The sequence below is a fragment of the Oncorhynchus keta genome, chromosome 7, assembly GCF_023373465.1.
Source record: "Oncorhynchus keta strain PuntledgeMale-10-30-2019 chromosome 7, Oket_V2, whole genome shotgun sequence".
NCBI classification, from domain to species: Eukaryota; Metazoa; Chordata; class Actinopteri; order Salmoniformes; family Salmonidae; genus Oncorhynchus; species Oncorhynchus keta.
The window spans coordinates 26,025,713-26,048,684 of record NC_068427.1 but is presented as its reverse complement, the minus strand read 5'-3'; the positions used below and the strand labels follow the sequence as shown (position 1 = coordinate 26,048,684).

Here is a 22,972-nt window from a genome sequence, read left to right as displayed (position 1 = left end):
CATGAATTTCAAATGACAAAAAGTAGTCATTGTTTACCCCTCTGTTTTATGGTCTTATACTGTATCAATTCTACATTTATAAATTATATATTGTTCTCTAATCACACAGGTGATCCTCCTCTTTGTGGGAGCAACACTTCTCACTTTTCACCCACTACCCTAATGTGTTGAATTACAAACACGCAATGTTAGGAGGACCTGCCATTGAGTTCCTCGAGCTTCGGGTCAAAGGTAAACAAGAGGTCCATTGAGATCCCACTAAGTGTTTACTAAGAAGGCCTCCCCTGAGAAATCATTATCCACATCCCTCTCTCCTAACCAAACATCCTTCTCAACTAACAGGCATACATAGTGGAGAGAGATCAGTTTGAAACTATCATCCAGACGAATAATAGCAGTTTATAATCTTCTCAGATTTGCTCTTGGACTTTTTAATGGTCCTTCCTGGGAAAGAAAAAATATTGACCAATGTTACCTGCTCATAATGAATGACTTTAGGATGTTAAGAGGTTAGGATGTTAAGAGGTTAGGCTGTTAAGAGGTTAGGATGTTAAGAGGTTAGAATGTTAAGAGGTTAGGTATAGGCCCTATCGGCCTATTCCATCTATCTTAGCATGCTCACTTCCTCAAACATTCAGCCCAGTTACGTTCAGATATTGATTGTAAAATACATACTGTAAATGTCAATACACAATTCTGTGTACTGTAGTACTAGGTGAAAGGTAAGATACCGTAAAGCTAAGTGAAAGTTTAGATAAAGGGAACTGTGATTTGATTTGAACTCAGGTTACAGCCACTAGTCATGGAATAATTTACCCTTGTCATCATGTCACATTTGCCTAAAGCTTTAGGAGTGACCAGTGGCCAGGAAGTCAACTTTAGATCTAGTGTTTCCTCTCTGTCCTCTGAAGTCTGTGGCAGGACCCCGGGTCACAGAGCTGGACGGTAGAGGAGCCTCAAAGGCAGGTCAGAGGTCACCGTCCCCCCAGAGGACAGACACTGCAGCCGGGGCCGTGGAAGGGCAAGGGGCAGGGCAGGACCTGGGGTGGGGGCTGGGGGACAAGGAGCCGGGTCAGTGGTCGACTTCAGAAGTTGGGAATCCACTCACAGGATGTTAGAATGGATAGAAGATCAACCTCCTCCTTAGTTCCACCTGAATCAAAAAGTGATCACATCAAGCAGATTGTTGTTATGTGAGAGGTTGTCTTGTAAGAGGAGGGATTTGGTCCTAAGATTGTATGGAAAATAACTTTCAAATGCTTAGAAAGATTATTGACAATTCAACAACATCTGTTCATCTCCTTCTTCCCTGTTTTTGCTTTGATAAACTAATGAATTGGGCAACCTGGCATCTGTTTATCTGGCATCTGTCTCATGCAACTGGAAACAGGTAATACACCGTGATAACATCTAGTTGGTTCAAAGAGCAGTGTGTTTCTGTTAGTGAACAGAGAGAAAGAAAAGCTGTTCTATTTAGTTCTGATTGTTCCTGACTGGAACAGTCTGCCTATCAGAATATACAATCCACATGTCTGCACTGCTTGGAATTGGGTGTTCCTTATGTAAGGTCTGCTAAGCATCAGGTCACATCTGGTTCAAAACCAGACAAATTAATGTCACTTGTTTATGTGTAATAAGAGGTCGACAGAAGTTGATATTACTCATAATATTGTAATTATAGCCGTTGTTGTGCTTTATACCTCTGCTAAAGCCATTTTCCCTTCTGAGAACCCAACAGGAGGCAGGAACCGAGAAGGTGCATGAAATTGATTACACTGTAAAAGAATAGCATGGATGTCGAAACTATTCGGCACTTAAACTATTAAGTCATTGGAAACAGGGAGGGGGCACTCTGAAATGATTGACTTCACTAATAAAACATCATCAGGGTAATTTGACGTGTTTTATATTGTACACTGCTGCTTCTAAATATAAGACAGGCTGCAGCCAACACATGGCTCTGGCAAACCACAGTGTTTATAAAATGAATCCCCAGTCTGAGGCATAAGTCCTGCCCCATTTGCGTGTGTGTATATGTATGCTATAGCGAATGATCGTGTGTGTGTGTGTTCCTAGGCCGGGGGGTGCACATCCAAGCATGTGTGTGCACGTGTGTGTGTTTGTGCTCCTGGGCTGAGAGCTAATTTCCACCCTGATGATCACAGGCACCATTGATTGTAATCACAACGAGCAGGCTGTTCTGCCCCGTGGCACACAAAGGAATCTGGACGTGTTTAAAGCACTAACTTTTATGTTTTTTTTTATACTTATATGAAGTTAAGTTATAATGTTGTCGGCAGCTGGCTCTCATTAACAATACATGATGTCAAACAAGGGGACGTGCTGGAGGGTGGATGAGAGCTGCTCTCTCTTTATGGCCCAGTAGTGAAGACCCCCACTCTCTGTCCTGTATACATGTATGATAAGCCTTTGTTAATCCTTTCATACACCTATGATGAGCCTCTCTGTGCTGGATGGTGAGAACATAAAAAAGTAGAAACTGCAGGACACCTTTGGGTACTATTATTCCCTAGGGTTTGGTTGTCTCTCTACTCTCATTTTCATTTAGTGAATTTTGTCTTTTTGCTTGCCATTTGTTTACAGCTGCTGTTGGTAAAAGTAAATAAATATGTTCCCATTACTGCCAATTATCATGTTTTTCCTGGGTTTAATGCAAATGATTTCTGTCTTTACTGGTACTCTGCCTAGACTACAATGGTAAGGAAATTATTCAAATGACAGTAATAACAATCTATCACAGCATGTAAGTGATCTGAAGCCAATTGAAGTGAGCTATTGGAATCTGGCATTGCCTCTGACATTATCCTGCCAACTGCCATACTTTCAGACTGTCACATTAATGCATCACAGTGTGCTTAATAAAACCTTATTGGGTACCTGACAGTGGCGGTCGGTGCCATTCTAGATGAGGGAGGACGATCATGTTTTAATGAGCATGGCCTTATTTTCTATTACAAAATAGTGGACGACTGTCATTAATATTCTATTCACCCAGCTCAGTGTAACATTGATAGGTTACGACTACTACAGGATACTAACATTTTCCCTACACCCATCATGAGGTTGGTACAACCTAGCCTATGAATGAGAGTTTACAAAGTAGGTGCACAGATCGAGAGACATTTGAGTAATCAAGGTGACATAAAGTAATACAACCAAAAGCTTACCCTGACTTGGAAGAATTCCATTATTGGATAGCTATAGCCAGCTGGCTAATATCAAATCAAATTTTATTTGTCACTTTCCCCAAATACCTTACTGTGAAATGCTTACTTACAAGCCATAACCAACAATGCGGTTTTAAGAAAATAGAGTTAAGAAAATATTTACTAAATCAACTGAAGTAAAAAATAAAACATTTAAAAAAGTAACACAAAATAACAATAATGAGGCTATATACAGGGGGTATGTGCGGGGGTACTGAGTCAATGTGTGGGTGTACAGGTTAGTTGAGGTCATTTGCACATGTAGGTAGGGGTAAAGTGACTATGCATAGATAATAAACAGCAAGCAACAGCAGTGTAAAAACAGGGGGGAGGGTGTCAACACAAATAGTCCAGGTGGCCATTTGATTAATTGTTCTGCAGTCTTCTACCTTTGGGGTAAAAGCTGTTAAGGAGCCTTTTGGATCTAAACTTGGCTTTAACATTAACCTAACACATAACCTCTCTGTTAGAGCCGGGTGTTTGAGTAGGCTAAACTAGCTAGCAGCATTAGCTAGCTGTGAAAGTGAAGAGAAAAAAAAGAAATATAGCTAGCTTTCTCTCACCCTTGCTTCTCTTTCATTTATTAAGAAATGTATTTGTTCAAAACTGTTAAACTATTGTCTTTCTCTCTCTGAGTCCACTATTCACCACATTTTATGCACTGCAGTGCTAGATAGCTGTATGGTTTCAGTACTAGATATATTCTCTGATCCTTCGATTTGGTGGACAACAAGTCAAATCAAATTTGGTTTGTCACATACACATGGTTAGCAGATGTTAATGCAAGTGTAGCGAAATGCTTGTGCTTCTAGTTCTGACAATGCAGTAATAACCAACGAGTAATCTAACCTAACAACTCCACAACAGCTACCTTATACACACAGTATAAAGGAATGAAAGAATATGTACATAAAAATATATGAATGAGTGATGGTACAGAACAGCATAGGCAAGATGCAGTAGATGGTATAGAGTACATTATATACATATGAGATGAGTAATGTAGGGTATGTAAACATTATATGTAGTGGCATTGTCTAAAGTGGCTAGTGATACATTTTTTACATCAATTTTTACATTATTAATGTGGCTGGAGTTGAGTCAGTATGTTGGCAGGTGCTACTCAATGTTAGTGGTGGCTGTTTAACAGTCTGATGGCCTTGAGATAGAACCTGTTTTTGAGTCTCTCGGTCCCTACTTTGATGCACCTGTACTGACCTCGCCTTCTGGATGATAGCGGGGTAAACAGACAGTGGCTCGGTTGGTTGTTGTCCTTGATGATCTTTATGGCCTTCCTGTGACATCGGGTGGTGTCGGTGTCCTGGAGGGCAGGTAGTATGCCCCTGGTGATGCTTTGTGCAGACCTCACTACCCTCTGGAGAGCCTTACGGTTGTGGGCGGAGCAGTTGCCGTAACAGGCGGTGAGACAGGATGCTCTCGATTGTGCATCTGTAAAAGTTTGTGAGTGCTTTTGGTGACAAGCCGAATTTCTTCAGCCTCCTGAGGTTGAAGACACGCTGCTGCGCCTTCTTCACCACGCTGTCTGTGTGCGTGGACCAATTCAGTTCGTCCGTGATGTGTACGTCGAGGAACTTAAAACTTACTACCCTCTCCACTACTGTCCTGTCGATGTGGATTGGGGGTTGCTCTCTCTGCTGTTTCCTGAAGTCCACGATCATCTCCTTTGTTTTGTTGACTTTGAGTGTGAGGTTATTTTTCTGACACCACACTCCGAGGGCCCTCACCTCCTCGCTGTAGGCCGTCTCGTCGCTGTTGGTAATCAAGCCTACCACTGTAGTGTCATCTGCAAACTTGATGATTGAGTTGGAGGCATGCATGGCCACGCAGTCATGGGTGAACAGGGAGTACAGGAGAGGGCTCAGAACCCTTGTGGGGCCCCAGTGTTGAGGATCAGCGGGGTGGAGGTGTTGTTACCTACCCTCACCACCTGGGGGCGGCCCGTCAGGAAGTCCAGTTGCACAGGGCAGAGTCGAGACCCAGGGTCTCGAGCTTGATGACGAGTTTGGAGAGTACTATGGTGTTAAATGCTGAGCTGTAGTCGATGAACAGCATTCTCATATAGGTATTCCTCTTGTCCAGATGGGTTAGGTCAGTGTGCAGTGTGGTTGCGATTGCATCGTCTGTGGACCTATTTGGGCGGTAAGCAAATTGGAGTGGGTCTAGGGCAGGGGTGTCAAACTCATTTCGCATCGTGGGCCACATACGGCCTAGGGAGATGTCAAGTGGGCCGGACCATTAAAATTATACCATACTCTGCTATAAATAACCAAAATATCATGTCTTTCCTTTGTTTTGGTGTAAAGAAGCACAAGAACATTAGGAAAATATTGAAATTTAATGAACTATCCTTTTACAAAACATTTCATGAAACACCTCATATTTCCTTAGACAAATGTGCAATTTACTTTTATCATTCACAAATATGCATTGCAACTGATCCCACTGATTGTACAAAGGCACAAAACTTTAATTGGTACTGAAAAATATAGTAATGCACTTTAAGATTAAATGAGACTTTTAAAGAAAGGAATTTTTAAACCACTTACACATACGCATATACAATCTAAATGTAATCCCTGCGTACACCTTACAAACTAAGGAGAGTGATTTTAAATGTGTAATGAAGAAAGTGTTCGCCTGTCCTGTAAATCTGTAAACTTCATACATGAAACATACATACACATACAATACATACTGAAAATTTATGGAGTTGTATGAACAGTAGAATTCCATCACACAACTTTTGTTTTGAAGCTGCTGACTAACATTAAAGTGCACATTTTTTAAATCACCACAGTAAGGATTCATCTTCACAGAGCTGTATTCTTTCAATGCAAACAGTATCTAAGGCAGCATTTTAAAGGTGTTAGTCTAGTTTTTCGCTGTGATGAGTCTCGTAGTGGCGTCGAATATTATATTCCTTCAATACCGAAACTTGTTGCAAACACACCAAGCACAAAGGTTTTCCGTGCATCTCTGTAAATAAATAGGACGTGGTCCATTTTTCTTTGAAAATTCTACACTCCTTATCTACTTTTCTCCGTTTGGATAACGACATTTTGGCTAATGAGGGTGTAGCGGAGAGGTAGAGACCAAGGTATTAACAACGTCGTAACAAGCAGCAGATGGCGCATTGATACCGTCTGCTGTTTTCAGTCTGTCTCAGTGATGCGGCTTGTCTTCTACTCTGATGGAAAGAGTGCGCCCCTTAGCGGATAATCCATGAATTGCAGCGAATTAAAAATATTAATTCCATGTCTTTTATGCATTTTTTCCACTTTCAAATTATCCTGCGGGCCTGATCGAACCTCCTTGGGGGCCGGTTCCGGCCCGCGGGCCGTATGTTTGACACCCCTGGTCTAGGGTGTCAGGTAGGGTGGAGGTGATATGGTCCTTGACTAGTCTCTCAAAGCACTTCATGATGATGGAAGTGAGTGCTACTGGCGGTAGTCGTTTAGCTCAGTTACCTTAGCTTTCTTGGGAACAGGAACAATGGTGGCCCTCTTGAAGCATGTGGGGACAGCAGACTGGGATAAGGGTTGATTAAATATGTCCGTTAACACACCAGCCAGCTGGTCTGCTCATGCTCTCAGGACGTGGCTGGGGATGCCATCTGGGCCTGCAGCCTTGCGAGGGTTAACACGTTTAAATGTTTTATTCACGTCAGCTGCAGTGAAGGGGAGTCCGCAGGTTTTGGTAGCGGGCCGTGCCAGTGGCACTGTATTGTCCTCAAAGCGAGCAAAGAAGTTGATTAGTCTGTCTGGGAGCAATATATCCTGGTCCGCGCCGGGGCTGGTTTTCTATTTTGTAATCCGTGATTGACTGTAGACCCTGCCACATCCCTCTCGTGTCTGAGCCGTTGAATTGCGACTACTTTGTCTCTATACTGACGCTTAGCTTGTTTGATTGCCTTGCGGAGAGAATAGCTACACTGTTTGTATTCGGTCATGTTTCCGTGAGGCAAAATATCATATCATGAGGCAAAATCAAGTTGGAGAAATATCAGATTGGAAAACTCACACTGGATTAGGAAAAGACCGAAATAGTAATCGTCATCAGCGCTACTGACTTCTACTTAATCAATTACATCTAAAAATGTATTTTAAATTGTGTATTTCAGGGACCAGTGGAGGCTCCTCAGAAGAGGAAGGGGAGGACCATCCTCCTTGGTGAATTTCATAAAAATAGAAATATTGAAACATACAATTAGTTAATTTTTAGATAAAACTGTACTAAATATATTCACGTCACCAAATAATTTTTTAAAACACACTGTTTTGTAATGAAGGTCTACAGTAGATTCAACGCACACTGTAGGGTAGCATCATGGTGTAGCTGGAGGACAGCTAGCTTGCCTCAGTTTATGCTGCAAGAGCTCTGATAAGATTGGAGGATGTCCTCCAGAAGTTGTCATAATTACTGTGTAAATCTCTGAAATGGGGTTAAAACAATATGCCTCCTAGGTTTTGTATTGAAGTCAATGTACCCAGAGGAGGATGGAAGCTAGCTGTCCTCCAGCTACACCATGATGCTACCCTACAGTGTGTGTTGGCTTGGAGAGAGTAGCACATTGCTTTAACTCACAGTGAGTAGAGTACAGTCTTCAGAAGGGGACCCCATGTGTGCTGCTCTCCTCATCTCCCATCATCATCTGCATCCCAGCTGTTATTGCAAAGTCAAAGTTCCAAACCAAACAACCATTTAATATTTCATTTCACCTATATTACTGTAAATGATTAAAAAGAAAACATTGGCACTAGGCCAACATGCCAAAGCAGCATTAGCAACATAGGAACACTTTTTTTGACATTTCAATTGTGAATATACCTGGACAATGACTCTCAACCTTGGTTCGAAATAAATCAGAAGCGTAACAGCTATGGACATTTTGAACATATATCACTGTTTTTAATGCTTCATTTCCTGGAGGCTGCTCACAACAACATAAACCGTTCCGATTGTGTAAAGGTGCTGAGAGCGCCCCAGATTTAGGTGAGTCGTGGGAGCGCTGTGATTGTGTGTCAGGATGGGCGACTGTGGCTGCGCTGCTTGTAACACGTTTATGACACACACAGGACCGGAACATATGGGATATGTGTTAAGGAGCTTTACACTGCACAGCCAGGAGGGGAAATGATCCCTCTGTTTCCAAACTTTGATGATAGGTGACCATTAGCCACGTATGCATCTGGGATGGATGTCCTTACTAACTACAAACCTAGCTAATACTTTTCAGGACCAGCTTGCTCTCAATGACATTGATATAATGCTAGGTCAACATTTAGTGGTTGTTAATCTCTGTATTGTCATGACATCATCTGTCAGGTCTTATGTAAGGTTCACTGGACACTGATCACTTCAATGTGTAAGCACATTTTTACATTGGGTTACTGTCTGAGTTATCTCATCAAGAGAATCCATCTTCATACAGGCACAATCAAACAAGTAACAATACATGGAGGACTAATTCATACCATGTGCTGATATTAGGGTGAGCTTCATGTCAGATTTCTCGTATCTTGACTTTAAAACAGCATGCCAATTCCAGGCTTCAAGGGATGGCTCATGAATCACCGAGTCATCAGGGAAGGAGGAGGAGTTCCCATAGCTTAGTGTGTTCATCAGGGAGGATAGAGTCGGATCAGATATCACCCAATACAAGGCCTTTGATCCACATTCTGACTTCAGATTCACATGAGATGAGCAAATTAATATTTTCCCCATTTGATTCAGATTTGATTAACTATTTCATATTTTATATGCACAGTGTATTGGCATTGTTGGCTGCCCTCCTCACGTTAACGAATGTATCATGCTGTTATGATGTTGCCATGCCCCCCCTCAGCTCATCTCCACCTCATTGGGTGGAAAGGCTTTTATAAAGAAGCAACGCTCCAAAGACAACTTAAAATATTGTACTGTTTGAGGAGCTGATTGAAACCAGCTCCTCTGATGTGAACCGTGAGGTCTTTCAGACATGTCATTTTACGTTTCAAAACAGACTGTTTGAAATAGCTCCGTAATTTGATTCAAATGGATTGACAACACAACTGAGTTGATGTCAGCATGGCTGGCAGTGGAAAGATAATGTTTTTGATTACTCCCGAGGGGGAATCCTTCACTTCCTGATAGCTAGTTTTTTTAACTTGAAACACAAGTCTTAATACATCACAGGTCCTTTTCAACTCTCACAATATTTAACCATCGTCACTTTCTGGTTGTTTGGAATGAGCTGTATATTATTCATCTTAATGATACTTTAAAGCAAAGTCACTACTCTCTTTACTTCTATAAAAGTCAGTCTAGTTTTTGGCAGAGAGTGTCAGACATACAGTACACTACTTTGTTAAAACCCTCCTACACCCTTTGATATCCAAGTTAGCCATAGAGTATCAGAAGTAAAGTTCACTGGACTTTAGTGCTTCCACATGACTCTGTAGTCTTACATGAGACATTCCCACAACTAACTGGTCGATCAGGTTCATCTTAATTTGGTGCTTTTACTGTCATGTAGCTTACATCACATTACATTTCTGAACATTAACTATGCCACTTTGTTTACTTTGTCTACACACTCATCTCATATGTATATACTGTACTCGATACCATCTACTGTATGCTGCTCTGTACCATCACTCATTCATATATCCTTATGTACATATTCCTTATCCCCTTACACTGTGTATAAGACAGTAGTTTTGGAATTGTTAGTTAGATTACTTGTTGGTTATCACTGCATTGTCGGAACTAGAAGCACAAGCATTTCGCTACACTCGCATTTAACATCTGCTAACCATGTGTATGTGACAAATAAAATTTGATTTGATTTGATTTGAAACATCTTCAGTGAAATTAATTGTTATATATTTTCCACAAAATAAAAGGAGAGGAGTGATATTAGTCCTAAAACTACTTAAATCTGTCTAAACTTTCTCTCACTGCTCTTGAAATGGAGTAGTGGTAGTAGTTCCTGAACACAGCAGTTTGGTTTGAGGGGCTCATGGGTGAAGTCTTTGGTAGCATGCAGGACCAATGATCCGACACAAACAAATCATTCCATGTAGATAATTAAAGCAGTGGTTTAGCTGAATGTTGCCGTTCCCTCAGCCCAGCACTCCCTCCTCTGGGTCCCTATTCCAATCCCCACTGTGGTTATGGTATTTCATAGGTCTGCATTACCCAAGCCCATCACGCTACCTACACCATACACTACATCTGTTGAGAGACTGATTAATTTAATTAGCACGGCCAAATCAGAACCAAGGTGCCATAATACGTATATATATAATAGGAAAGCCAAACATTTTATTAACCAACCACTCCAGTGGTCATGATACGTCTAGTTTTGCTGCAGGATCTGTCTTTCATAGAGGAACCAGTGCTGGCTGCCAAGAATAGCACTCTAGCTGATGTGTCTGGCTCTTGTTAACATCAGATAGGTTCCTCTCAGAAACAGCTATTCAAAAGAAGACTTTCCTCAGGCTGTGTGTGTTGTTGTGGTTGTGTGGATCGTGTGCTATTGTGTGCGATCACTCACTGACAGATGTCAGAACCACTAAATAACACACCTCCTATCAACTGATGCCTTGCCAATGGGAGTTAATGTGAGTCATATTTATTTCTTTATTTCATTTGGAGGGCCCCCGTAGAATGCTTTTGAACAGGTGTCATAATGTAGTCTTTGTTGCCTATCTCCTGTATCTCTCTCACACACCTCTCTTTTTTTCTCTATATATCTATCTTCATCTTTCTCACACTCTCACTGTCTATCTTCCACCTGATGACATCACCAGAGAAAAGATTCTGGCGACCTCATATTACTGGAAACTCTGAGCAGAGATGCACCATATCTTCACTAGATTTCGTTCTCTTACGATTTATGTGCTCCACTTTCTCTGGACACAAATTCTTGCTTCAGGGATCATTCTGACAAAGATTGAACCAGTTCAATAAAAGGTAATAGTTTAAGATGGCCTCTGTATTCAGCCAAGTAATAGTTATGGGAGAATATTGAATTTAGTCTAATTTTCATGCATGGATACTGAGGTTCTCCTCAATCAAAGGGATTACTTTGACTTTCTGCCATGTCTTTCTTTTGAGTCTTAAGTTATACCTTAATGGTATTCTGATTCTCTTTCAATATGGACCTACCCACAATTATGTCCAATATCATTCCCTTGAAGGTCTGCCAAACATTTAGAAAGCCTGTTTTGTATTGACTCATTGTCCACATGGTTGGAATATTCATAAGATTTTGCCATGGGCGCTGCTAGTTTTTCTTCTCATCAGGAGCTGCTGACGACGTATGGGTGGACCTCAGATCTCACATCTAGATCCAGTAATTTAATAGATGGATTCTGATTGATGTTTTAAGGAAGTTACTTTCCTATTTAAATATTCATGGACTTCTGGGCCTGCAGGGGGGGATGCGAGAAGAGATAGGTTAAGGAAACCTGTGGACAACAATAGGTTTCCTACCCCCCCATAGTCTGCTTCTCATTACAGACATTCTCAGGGCTACCATCCTTCCCTGCATTCCATTACCCCTCTCCCCCTTCAAGATGGACGCCACTAAATGGGAAGATATGTGGTGTCTGGAGCCAAACCTAAGTGGATGTAATAGCTGGTTTTCCTATTGTCATGGGAAACCACTGACAATCGGATGCTGCAGTATTGAATGTGCTTTCTGTGGATAGTGGAAATGCATGTTCCAGAGAATATGCATTTGTTTTATTCAGCTCGTTCCACAACCAGTCCTATAGACAGACTGAGATTGACTGCTGTAGTAATAGCATGGCATTTGAAACACATGACAGGTGTCGCCTAGGGCAATATGTCTCCATTCGTCATCCAATCAGAGTCCTTATTCCAACACCAAGCTCCACTTGAAAGTTGTCCATTGAAGCAGGCCTGTCAGTTCACTACAACACAGAGCCTCTGGTGCAGGCACCCTTCTGGCATAGCCCATATATCACATCATTAATGGTGTGGAATAAAACAAAAAGCTGAATAGCATTTAGGCAGGATTTAGCCAGCATGCCATAGCTGTTCACACTTACGAAGGCCCCTTCATGCCAAATATGAATAATGCTGTGATGGATGTGTTACAAGTGCACACTAGAAGTTTCCTCCACTTATTTGGTCCACAGTAACAGCAAGTGGTAAGTTGACAATGTAAGTGTTAACTACCATTTGGAACTGGCTCACTCAATATACTGGTATGATAAAATCCAGACAGGTTTACCAGAGGGTAGTGTATGGAAGGTGTAACATGCAACATCTTGTCATTGGTAGGAACTGAATTCTTATTCAAGGACAAAATCCAACACAATGCAGAGATTCCTTCAAGGTGCTTCATACCATATATCTCACACATTGACTCACACAATGCAAAGTCAATGGAAAAATCCAGAGGCTTATTGGATGTTTATTCTGACACCCAAAACAAAAACTTCATGAATAATATTGAGTGGTGAGAACAAGCAACAGGAAACCCACCATAACCCTCATCCCTGACATGTCATGGTTAGTAAGGAGGCTTCCTCCTTCTCCTCAGCTTCTCCCACCACAAAATGTGGGACATGCAACCCTGAATGCCAAACAATTTTTATTAGGACAATAAACATGAATTATATTTGTCTATCAGCTTGTAACTGTAAAATAGTACTAAACGCACTCCGCTCAGCTTTTGACAGGCAGTGTTGCAAACACACTCATTATTTGTATTTCGATGTTTTACCCCCCCTCTTTTATCCCCTGATGGAGTGAAAGCTGTCTGAAAGGACCTGAGATTTTCTTTCTTTCCATAAACATGTTTTGAATAGAGGATTTAATTAAGCGAGTGTGAGTTTGTTTGGGGAGACTGGGCAGGCAGCACGATAATAATACCTCTGTTATCCTGCCAGAGAGTCAAAACAGCATGCTATTAAATACACAGCTCACATTTCGGTCATGTTTGCCATCATGCATAATTTGTCTACACATCTTTATTTATGAAGTCTGTAGGTACGGGGCCAGAGCATTCCTTTCTGATGTTGATGCAAAGCAACAAGGCTTGGCCAATAGCAGGACAAATCACTGTAAAATGAACCATAAACAAAAACACATCATCATCCAATACTTTTTCCTATACTTAAAAACTAACAAGATTTAAGAGTTGTGCTCCCATTACCAGAACGTTTGTGCATGGTTTGAATATTTAAATTCTTGGAAATTACGTTAGGTGTGGTATTTTGTGGTCGTTGTGAAAATACATCAAAATCAAATCAAATTGTATTTGTCACATGCGCCGAATACAACAGTGAAATGCTTACTTACAAGCCCTTAACGAACAATGCAGTTTTAAGAAAATACCTGCAAGAGATAAGAGTAACAAATAATTAAAGAGCAGCAGTAAATTACAATAGCGGGGCTATATACAGGGGATACCGGTGTCAAGGTAATTGAGGTAATATGTCCATGTAGGTCAGGGGTGTCAAACTCATTTCGCATCGTGGGCCACATACGGCCTAGGGAGATGTCAAGTGGGCCGGACCATTAAAATTATACCATACTCTGCTATAAATAACCAAAATATCATGTCTTTCCTTTGTTTTGGTGTAAAGAAGCACAAGAACATTAGGAAAATATTGAAATTTAATGAACTATCCTTTTACAAAACATTTCATGAAACACCTCATATTTCCTTAGACAAATGTGCAATTTACTTTTATCATTCACAAATATGCATTGCAACTGATCCCACTGATTGTACAAAGGCACAAAACTTTAATTGGTACTGAAAAAATATAGTAATGCACTTTAAGATTAAATGAGACTTTTAAAGAAAGGAATTTTTAAACCACTTACACATACGCATATACAATCTAAATGTAATCCCTGCGTACACCTTACAAACTAAGGAGAGTGATTTTAAATGTGTAATGAAGAAAGTGTTCGCCTGTCCTGTAAATCTGTAAACTTCATACATGAAACATATATACACATACAATACATACTGAAAATTTATGGAGTTGTATGAACAGTAGAATTCCATCACACAACTTTTGTTTTGAAGCTGCTGACTAACATTTTTTAAATCACCACAGTAAGGATTCATCTTCACAGAGCTGTATTCTTTCAATGCAAACAGTATCTAAGGCAGCATTTTAAAGGTGTTAGTCTAGTTTTTCGCTGTGATGAGTCTCGTAGTGGCGTCGAATATTATATTCCTTCAATACCGAAACTTGTTGCAAACACACCAAGCACAAAGGTTTTCCGTGCATCTCTGTAAATAAATAGGACGTGGTCCATTTTTCTTTGAAAATTCTACACTCCTTATCTACTTTTCTCCGTTTGGATAACGACATTTTGGCTAATGAGGGTGTAGCGGAGAGGTAGAGACCAAGGTATTAACAACGTCGTAACAAGCAGCAGATGGCGCATTGATACCGTCTGCTGTTTTCAGTCTGTCTCAGTGATGCGGCTTGTCTTCTACTCTGATGGAAAGAGTGCGCCCCTTAGCGGATAATCCATGAATTGCAGCGAATTAAGAATATTAATTCCATGTCTTTTATGCATTTTTTCCACTTTCAAATTATCCTGCGGGCCTGATCGAACCTCCTTGGGGGCCGGTTCCGGCCCGCGGGCCGTATGTTTGACACCCCTGATGTAGGTAGAGTTATTAAAGTGACTATGCATAGATAATAACAGAGAGTAGCAGCGTTGTTGAAGGGGCGCGGGACAATGTAAATAGTCTGGGTAGCCATTTGATTAGCTGTTAAGGAGTGTTATGGCTTAGGGGTAGAAGCTGTTTAGAAGCCTCTTGGACCTAGACTTGGCGCTCCGGTACCGCTTGCCGTGCGGTAGAAGAGAGAACAGTCTATGACTAGGGTGGCTGAAGTCTTTGAACATTTTTAGGGCCTTCATCTGACACCGCCTGGTATAGAGGTCCTGGATGGCAGGAAGCTTGGCCCTGGTGATGTACTGGGCCGTACACATTACCCTCTGTAGTGCCTTGCGGTCGGAGGCCGAAAAGTTGCCATACCAGGCAGTGATGCAACCCGCCAGGTTGCTCTCGATGGTGAGGCTGTAAAACCTTTTGAGGATCTGAGGACCAATGCCAAATATTTTCTCCTGAGGGGGAATAGGTTTTGTCTTGGTGTGCTTGGACCATGTTAGTTTATTGGTGATGTGGACGCCAAGGAACTTGAAGTTCTCAACCTGCTCCACTACAGCCCCGTCGATGAGAATGGGGGCATGCTCTGTCCTCCTTTTCCAGTAGTCCACAATCATCTCTTTTGTCTTGATCACGTTGAGGGAGAGGATGTTGTCCTGGCACCACACGGTCAGGTCTCTGACCTCCTCCCTATAGGTTGTCTCATTGTTGTGTCATCAGCAAACTTAATGATGGTGTTAGAGTTGTGCCTAGCCATGCAGTCATGAGTGAACAGGGAGTGCAGGAGGGGACTGAGCACGTACCACTGAGGGGCCCCCGTGTTGAGGTTCAGCATGGCGGTTGTGTAGTTACCTACCCTTACCACCTGGGGGTGGCCTGTCAGGAAGTCTAGGATCCAGTTGTAGAGGGAGATGTTTAGTTCCATGGTCCTTAGCTTAGTGATGAGCTTTGAGGGCACTAGGGTGTTGAAAGCTGAGCTGTAGTCAATGAGTAGCATTCTCATATAGGTGTTCCTCTTGTCCAGGTGTGAAAGGGCAGTGTGGAGAGCAATAGAGATTGCATCATCTGTGGATCTGTTAGTGCAGTATGCAAATTGGAGTGGGTCTAGGGTTTCTGGGATAATGGTGTTAATGTGAGCCATGACCAGCCTTTCAAAGCCTTTCATGGCTCCAGACGAGAGTGATACGGGTCGCTAGTCATTTAGGCAGGTTACCTTAGTGTTCTTGGGCGCATGCTCAGAGTACACATCCTGGTAATCAATCTGGCCCTGCAACCTTGTGAATGTTGACCTGTTTAAAGGTCTTACTCACATCGTCTGCGGAGTGTGATCACACAGTCTTCCGAAACAGCTGATGCTCTCATGCTCTCAGTGTTACTTGCCTCGAAGCAAGCATAGAAGTTATTTAGCTCGTATGGTAGGCTCGTGTCACTGGGCAGCTCTCGACTGTGCTTCCCTTTGTAGTCTATAATAGTTTGCAAGCCCTGCCACATCTGACGAGCGTCGGAGAAACGTATTTTGACTTGCTTAAACAAAGTTGGAATCTCTCTCTGCATGTTGAACAAGTAGATTACTCAAATCAATGGTGCCAACTAAACAAACTTTTTGGGATATAAAGAAGGATTTTAACAAAACTACCATGCATGTTGTCGCTGGGACCCTTGGGATTGCAAATCAGAGGAAGATTTTCAAAAAGTAATTGAATATTTAATCGCTATTTGTGATTTTACGAAGCCTGTGCTGGTTAAAAAATATTTTGATGTGGGGCGCCGTCCTCAAACAATCGCTTGGCATGCATTTAGCTGTAAAGCCTATTGTAAATCGGACAATGCAGTTAGATGAAAAATACTTTAAATGCTTTTAACTGATATAAGACACTTGTACAGTATGTACCTAAATGTTTAATATCCATCATTTGTATGATTATTTATTTGAATTGCACGCCCTCCAATTTCACCGGAAGTTGTCGACAGATGTCCCGCTGGCAGGACGCCTATCCCAGGGAGGTTTTTTGCTTGCAAGCAGGAATCAGGAGGATAGAATTATGGTCAGATTTGCCAAATGGAGGGCAAAGGATAGCTTTGTACGCATCTCTGTGTGTGGAGTAAAGGTGGTCTCTGGTTGCACATTTACCATGCTGATAGAAATGAGGAAAAACTGATTTAAGTTTCCCTTGCTTAAAGTCCCCGGCCACTAGGAGTGTCACCTTTGGAGGAGCATTTTCCTGTTTGCTTATGGTGGTATACAGCTCATTGAGTGTGGTTTAAGTGCCAGCATCGGAGTGCGGTGGTATGTAGACAGCTACGAAAAATACAGATGAAAACTCTCTAGGTAGATAGTGTGGTCTACAGCTTATCATGAGCTACTCTACCTCAGATGAGCAAAACCTTAAGACTTCCTTAGATATTATGCACCAGCTGTTGTTTACATATATGCATAGGCCCCCGCCCCGTGTATTACCAGAGGCTGCTGTTTATCCTGCTGATAGAGTGTATCCTGCCAGCTGTACGTTCTTAATGTCGTCGTTCAGCCACGACTCTGTGAAACATAAAATATTACAGTTTTTAATGTCCCATTGGTGAGATATTGCTTTCAGTTTGTCACATTTATTTCCCAGCGATTGAACGTTAGCTAGCAGGATGGAAGACAAAGGCAGATTAGCCGCTCGTCGCCTCATCCTCACAAGGCACCCTGATCTTTTTCTGTGTTATCTCCATTTCCTTCTCCAGCAAATGACGGGGATCTGGGCCTGGTCGGGTGTCTGTAGTATATTCCTCCCGTCCAGCTCATTAAAGAAAAAATCTTTGTCTAATCTGAGGTGAGTAATCGCAGTTTTAATGTCCAGAGGCTCTTTATTGTCGTAAGAGACAGTAGCAGCAACATTATGTACAAAACAAGTTACGAACAACGCAAAAAAATGTCAGTTCAATGTCTAGTTGTGATTTACATTTGGTTGAGTTGTCAACTAACATGAATTCAATGTGAAATCAACAAAAAAATGTACCATGTATGTTGATTTAGGTTATAAGTTGGGTGTAAAAGACAACATTCCCTTGCATTGATTACTTTTTTCAAATCCACTCAGTTTTCCACGTTGTTTCAACGTCATCACAGATTTTTTTTCTGGGAAAAAACATTGATTGAATCAGTTTTTGCACAGTGGGAAAAGAAGTTGCATTGTTATGCATCAACGTGTCTCTTTGTCTCTCTGTGTGAGGAATAGCTTCTCTCTCTGATAAGCAAGGCTCTATTTCTAAATAGAAACGGTGGAAATATTACACAATCGATTCCCAGCAGAGCCTTTGAAGTCAGAGATAAATTGGGATGAATCATAATATCCTCAGGCTCCCATTTAGTATTTGGGAAAATAAACAGTTGTCAGCCAAGCCTGATCTTGTGTGACTGATTGTGAACATAGAAGTCTGGGAACAGTGTCAGTGGTATTTCTACAACATAATTAAAATGATTGGTATTTAGAGATGATCTCGTTGTGGAGTTGTGTAATTCATATTGCGTAACCCAGTCTGAGTACACTGAGGATCAGGTTAAAGATACTGGTGGGTACAAAAAAAGATGCACAGTGTGTACTGTATGTACATGGATCTTTTCACTTCAAGCATCTACTCCAAAGCCTTTTAGAGTTTCTCACTCACCGAATGTTGTGTTTTGATGAAAGCTTGAATGCCAAGAGGAAATCACATACATAACACTGTATTATTGACATGTTACATGGTCTGGCTCAGTTGCAGTGCCAAGTGAAAGTCTACATCCCCTTTGTACAGTCTTCACATTTTGAAAAATATGAATACTTCAAGCAACAATGTGAAAGATTTAGCTAAGTTACAGTTTATGTAAGGAAATCAGTCCATTGAAATGAATTCATTAGGCCCTAATCTATGGATTTCACATGACTGGATAGGGGTGCAGCCATTGTTGGGCCTGGGAGGGCATAGGTCCACCCACTGGGGAGCCAGGCCCAGTCAATCAGAATGAGTTTTTCCTCTGATGATCCCACAGGTGAAGAAGCCAGATGTGGAGGTCCTTCAAATCTCTGGTAACAGCTCTGGTGGACATTCCTGCAGTCAGCATGCCAATTCCACGCTCTCTCAAAACTGTGTTGTGTGACAAAACTGCACATTTTAGAGTAGCCTTTTATTGTCCCCAGCACAAGGTGTACATGTGTAATGATCATGCTGTTTAATCAGCTTCTTGATATTCCACACCCATCAGGTGGATGGATGATCTTGACAAAGGATAAAATGCTCACTACCAGGGATGTAAACAAATTTGTGCACAACATTTAAGAGAAATAAGCTTTTTGTGCATATGGGACATTTCTGGAATCTTATTTTAGCTCATGAAACATGGGACCAACACCTTCCATGTTGCATTTATATTTTTGTTCAGTAATAGTTAAACCCCATGTTAATATATTTTCATTTTAGCAGACACTCTTATCCAGAGCAAATTACAGTAGTGAGTGCATGTATTTTCATATTGGTCCCCTGTGAGTACCGCACCCAAAACCCTTGTGTTGCAAGCACCATGCTATACCAACTGAGCTACTTGGTGGAGGCATATTTGGCTGCCATTACAGCTGTGAATAATTTAAAATAAGATTTTACCAACTACTCCTGTGATCTTTCTTTTGATTCTGACAAACTCCACAGATCCTGCCGGTGTCAAATGTAATGACAAGTTATTTGTGACGTACTTGTGACATGCTTCGTTGTTAACAACAGGGACATGCTTACGGGCCCTTCCCAACAATGCAGAGAAAATATATATATAAAATATAACATGAGGAATAAATAATACACAATGAGTAACCATAATTTGGCTACATACACAGTGGTGAGTCGATGTACAGGGGTACGAGTGTCAGGCATATGTGTATAGGTGGCAGGGAAGTCAGGTGCAGGAGAGTCAAACGGAGTGTAAAATGGAGTCTTTTAATAATGTCCTAGTAACATGCTCCATAACACTAAACAGGAAAAGAACATAAACAAAATATGGGTACGAAGACCCGACGCGCACCTATACAACAAACAACACTACACTGACAATAAACAATCTCTGACAAAGACATGAGGGTTAAATACACAACAGGTAATGAATGGGATTGAAAACAGGTGTGTGGGAAGACAAGACAAAACCAATGGAAAATGAAAAAAGGATCAATGATGGCTAGAAGACCGGTGACGTCGAACGCCGAGCACCGCCCAAACAAGGAGAGGCAACGACTTCGGCAGAAGTCGTGACAGTACCCCCCCCTGACGCGCGGCTCCAGCTGCGGGTCGACACCGGCCTCGGGGACGACCCGGAGGGAGAGGTGCAGGGCGATCCGGATGGAGACGATGGAATTCTGATAACATGGAAGGATCTAACACGTCCTCCACCGGAACCCAGCATCTCTCCTCCGGCCCGTACCCCTCCCAGTCCACGAGGTACTGAAGGCCCCTCGCCCGACGTCTCAAATCCAAAATGGATCGAACAGAGTACGCCGGAACCCCCTCGATGTCTAGAGGAGGCGGAGGAACATCACGCACTTCAGCCTCCTGGAGCGGCCCAGCCACCACCGGCCTGAGGAGAGACACATGGAACGAGGGATTAATACGGTAATGAGTGGGTAGTTGTAATCTATAACATACCTCGTTCACTCTCCTCAGGACTTTAAACGGCCCCACAAACCGCGGACCCAGCTTCCAGCAGAGCAGGCGAAGGGGCAGGTTTCGGGTCGAGAGCCAGACCCTGTCCCCTGGTGCGAACACTGGGGCCTCACTGCGGCGACGGTCTGCGCCAATTTTCTGGCGCCTTATGGCACGCTGAAGGTGGACGTGGGCTGCCTCCCAGGTTTCCTCAGCGTGCCGAAACCAATTGTCCACCGCAGGGGCCTCGGTCTGGCTCTGATGCCAAGGAGCCAGAACCGGCTGATACCCTAATACACATTGAAAGGGAGTAAGGTTAGTGGAGGAGTGACGTAGCGAGTTCTGAGCCATCTCTGCCCAGGGCACGAACTTCGCCCACTCCCCCGGCCGATCCTGGCAATAAGACCGCAGAAACCTACCCACATCCTTGTTAACTCTCTCCACCTGCCCATTACTCTCGGGGTGAAAACCTGAGGTAAGACTAACCGAGATCCCCAGACGCTCCATGAACGCCTACCACTCCATGAACGACCCTTGATGTGAACTGGGGACCCCGATCAGACACTATATCCTCAGGCACCCCATAGTGCCGGAAAACGTGTGTAAACAGGGCCTCTGCAGTTTGTAAGGCCGTAGGGAGACCGGGCAAAGGGAGGAGACGACAGGACTTTGAAAACCGATCCACAACGACCAGGATCGTGGTGTAACCATGTGAAGGTGGAAGATCAGTCAAAAAATCCACCGACAGGTGCGACCATGGCCGTTGAGGAACGGGTAGAGGTTGTAGCTTACCTCTGGGCAGGTGTCTAGGAGCCTTGCACTGGGCGCACACCGAACAGGAAGAAACATAAATCCTCACATCCTTAGCTAAAGTGGGCCACCAGTACCTTCCTTCAAGACAGCGCATCGTCCGACCTATCCCAGGATGACCAGAGGAGGGTGACGTGTGAGCCCAATATATCAATCGGTCGCGGACAGCAGACGGAATGTACAGACGACCAGCTGGACACTCAGGGGGAGAAGGCTCTGCACGTGACGCCCGCTCAATGTCCGCGTCCAGCTCCCACACTACCGGCGCCACCAGACACGAAGCTGGGAGTATGAGAGTGGGATCCATGGACCGCTCCTCTGTGTCATACAGAAAAACATGGCCCACCTTGCCTGGCGAGGATACAATCTCTTCGCCTGCCGGATGTACTCCAGATAGCGGTGGTCAGTCCAGATGAGAAAAGGGTGTTTAGCCCCCTCAAGCCAATGCCTCCACACCTTCAAGGCTTCTATGACAGCTAACAGCTCTCGGTTCCCCACATCATACTTTCGCTCGGCTGGGCTGAGCTTCTTCGAAAAGAAAGCACAGGGGCGAAGCTTCAGTGGCGTACCCGAACGCTGAGAGAGCACTGCTCCTATCCCAGCTTCGGATGCGTCCACCTCCACTATGAATGGCAAAGAGGGATCCGGATGAGCCAGCACAGGCACCAAGGTAAACAGAGTCTTCAGGTGCTCAAAAGCCCTGTTCGCCTCAGCCGACCACTGCAAGCGCACCGGGCCCCCCTTTAGCAGTGAGGTAATGGGAGCTGCCACCTGACCAAAACCCCGGATAAACCTCCGGTAGTAATTGGAAAACCCCAAAAAACGCTGCAACTCCTTTACCGTGGTTGGAGTCGGCCAATTACGCACGGCTGTAATGCGGTCGCTCTCCATCTCCACTCCTGAAGTGGAAATCCGATGCCCTAGGAAGGAGATGGATTGTTGGAAAAACAAGCATTTCTCAGCCTTGACATATAGATCATGCTCCAACAGGCTACCAAGCACCCTGCGCACCAGGGACACATGCTCGGCGCGTGTAGCAGAGTATATCAGAATATCATCGATATACACCACTACACCCTGCCCGTGCAGGTCCCTGAAGATCTCATCTACAAATGATTGGAAAACTGATGGAGCATTCATCAACCCATATGGCATGACCAGGTACTCATAATGACCTGAGGTAGTGCTAAATGCTGTCTTCCACTCATCACCCTTCTTAATACGTACCAGATTGTACACACTCCTGAGATCCTATTTTTTTTTAAATCGTGCCCCGTGCATTAACTCAATGACCGTATTGATCAGAGGTAGCGGGTAACTATATTTCACTGTGATTTTATTAAGACCTCGATAATCAATGCACGGGCGTAAACCGCCATCCTTTTTCTTCACAAAAAAGAAACTCGAGGAGACGGGTGAAATGGATGGCTGAATGAACCCCTGATGCAGGGATTCAGAGACATATGTCTCCATAGCCTCCGTCTCCGCTTGCGACAGGGGATACACGTGACTCTTGGGATATGCAGCGTCTACCAGGAGATCTATCGCACAATCCCCCCCTCGATGGGGTGGTAATTGAGTCGCCTTCTTTTTACAGAAGGCGAGAGCCAAA

At 43.1% G+C, this 22,972-nt stretch overlaps 1 protein-coding gene across 1 annotated transcript; it reads right to left on the bottom strand.

Moving 5' to 3' along the window:
* Positions 1 to 930: 930 nt before the first annotated feature.
* Positions 931 to 22,575, bottom strand: LOC127931024 (uncharacterized). Its single transcript, XM_052521789.1, has 2 exons — positions 21,915 to 22,575; positions 931 to 1,052 (listed from the first exon to the last, which is right to left on the bottom strand). The coding sequence occupies exons 1-2, from the start codon at positions 22,513 to 22,515 to the stop codon at positions 931 to 933; spliced, it is 723 nt and encodes a 240-aa protein (XP_052377749.1). The 5' UTR covers positions 22,516 to 22,575.
* Positions 22,576 to 22,972: the final 397 nt, after the last annotated feature.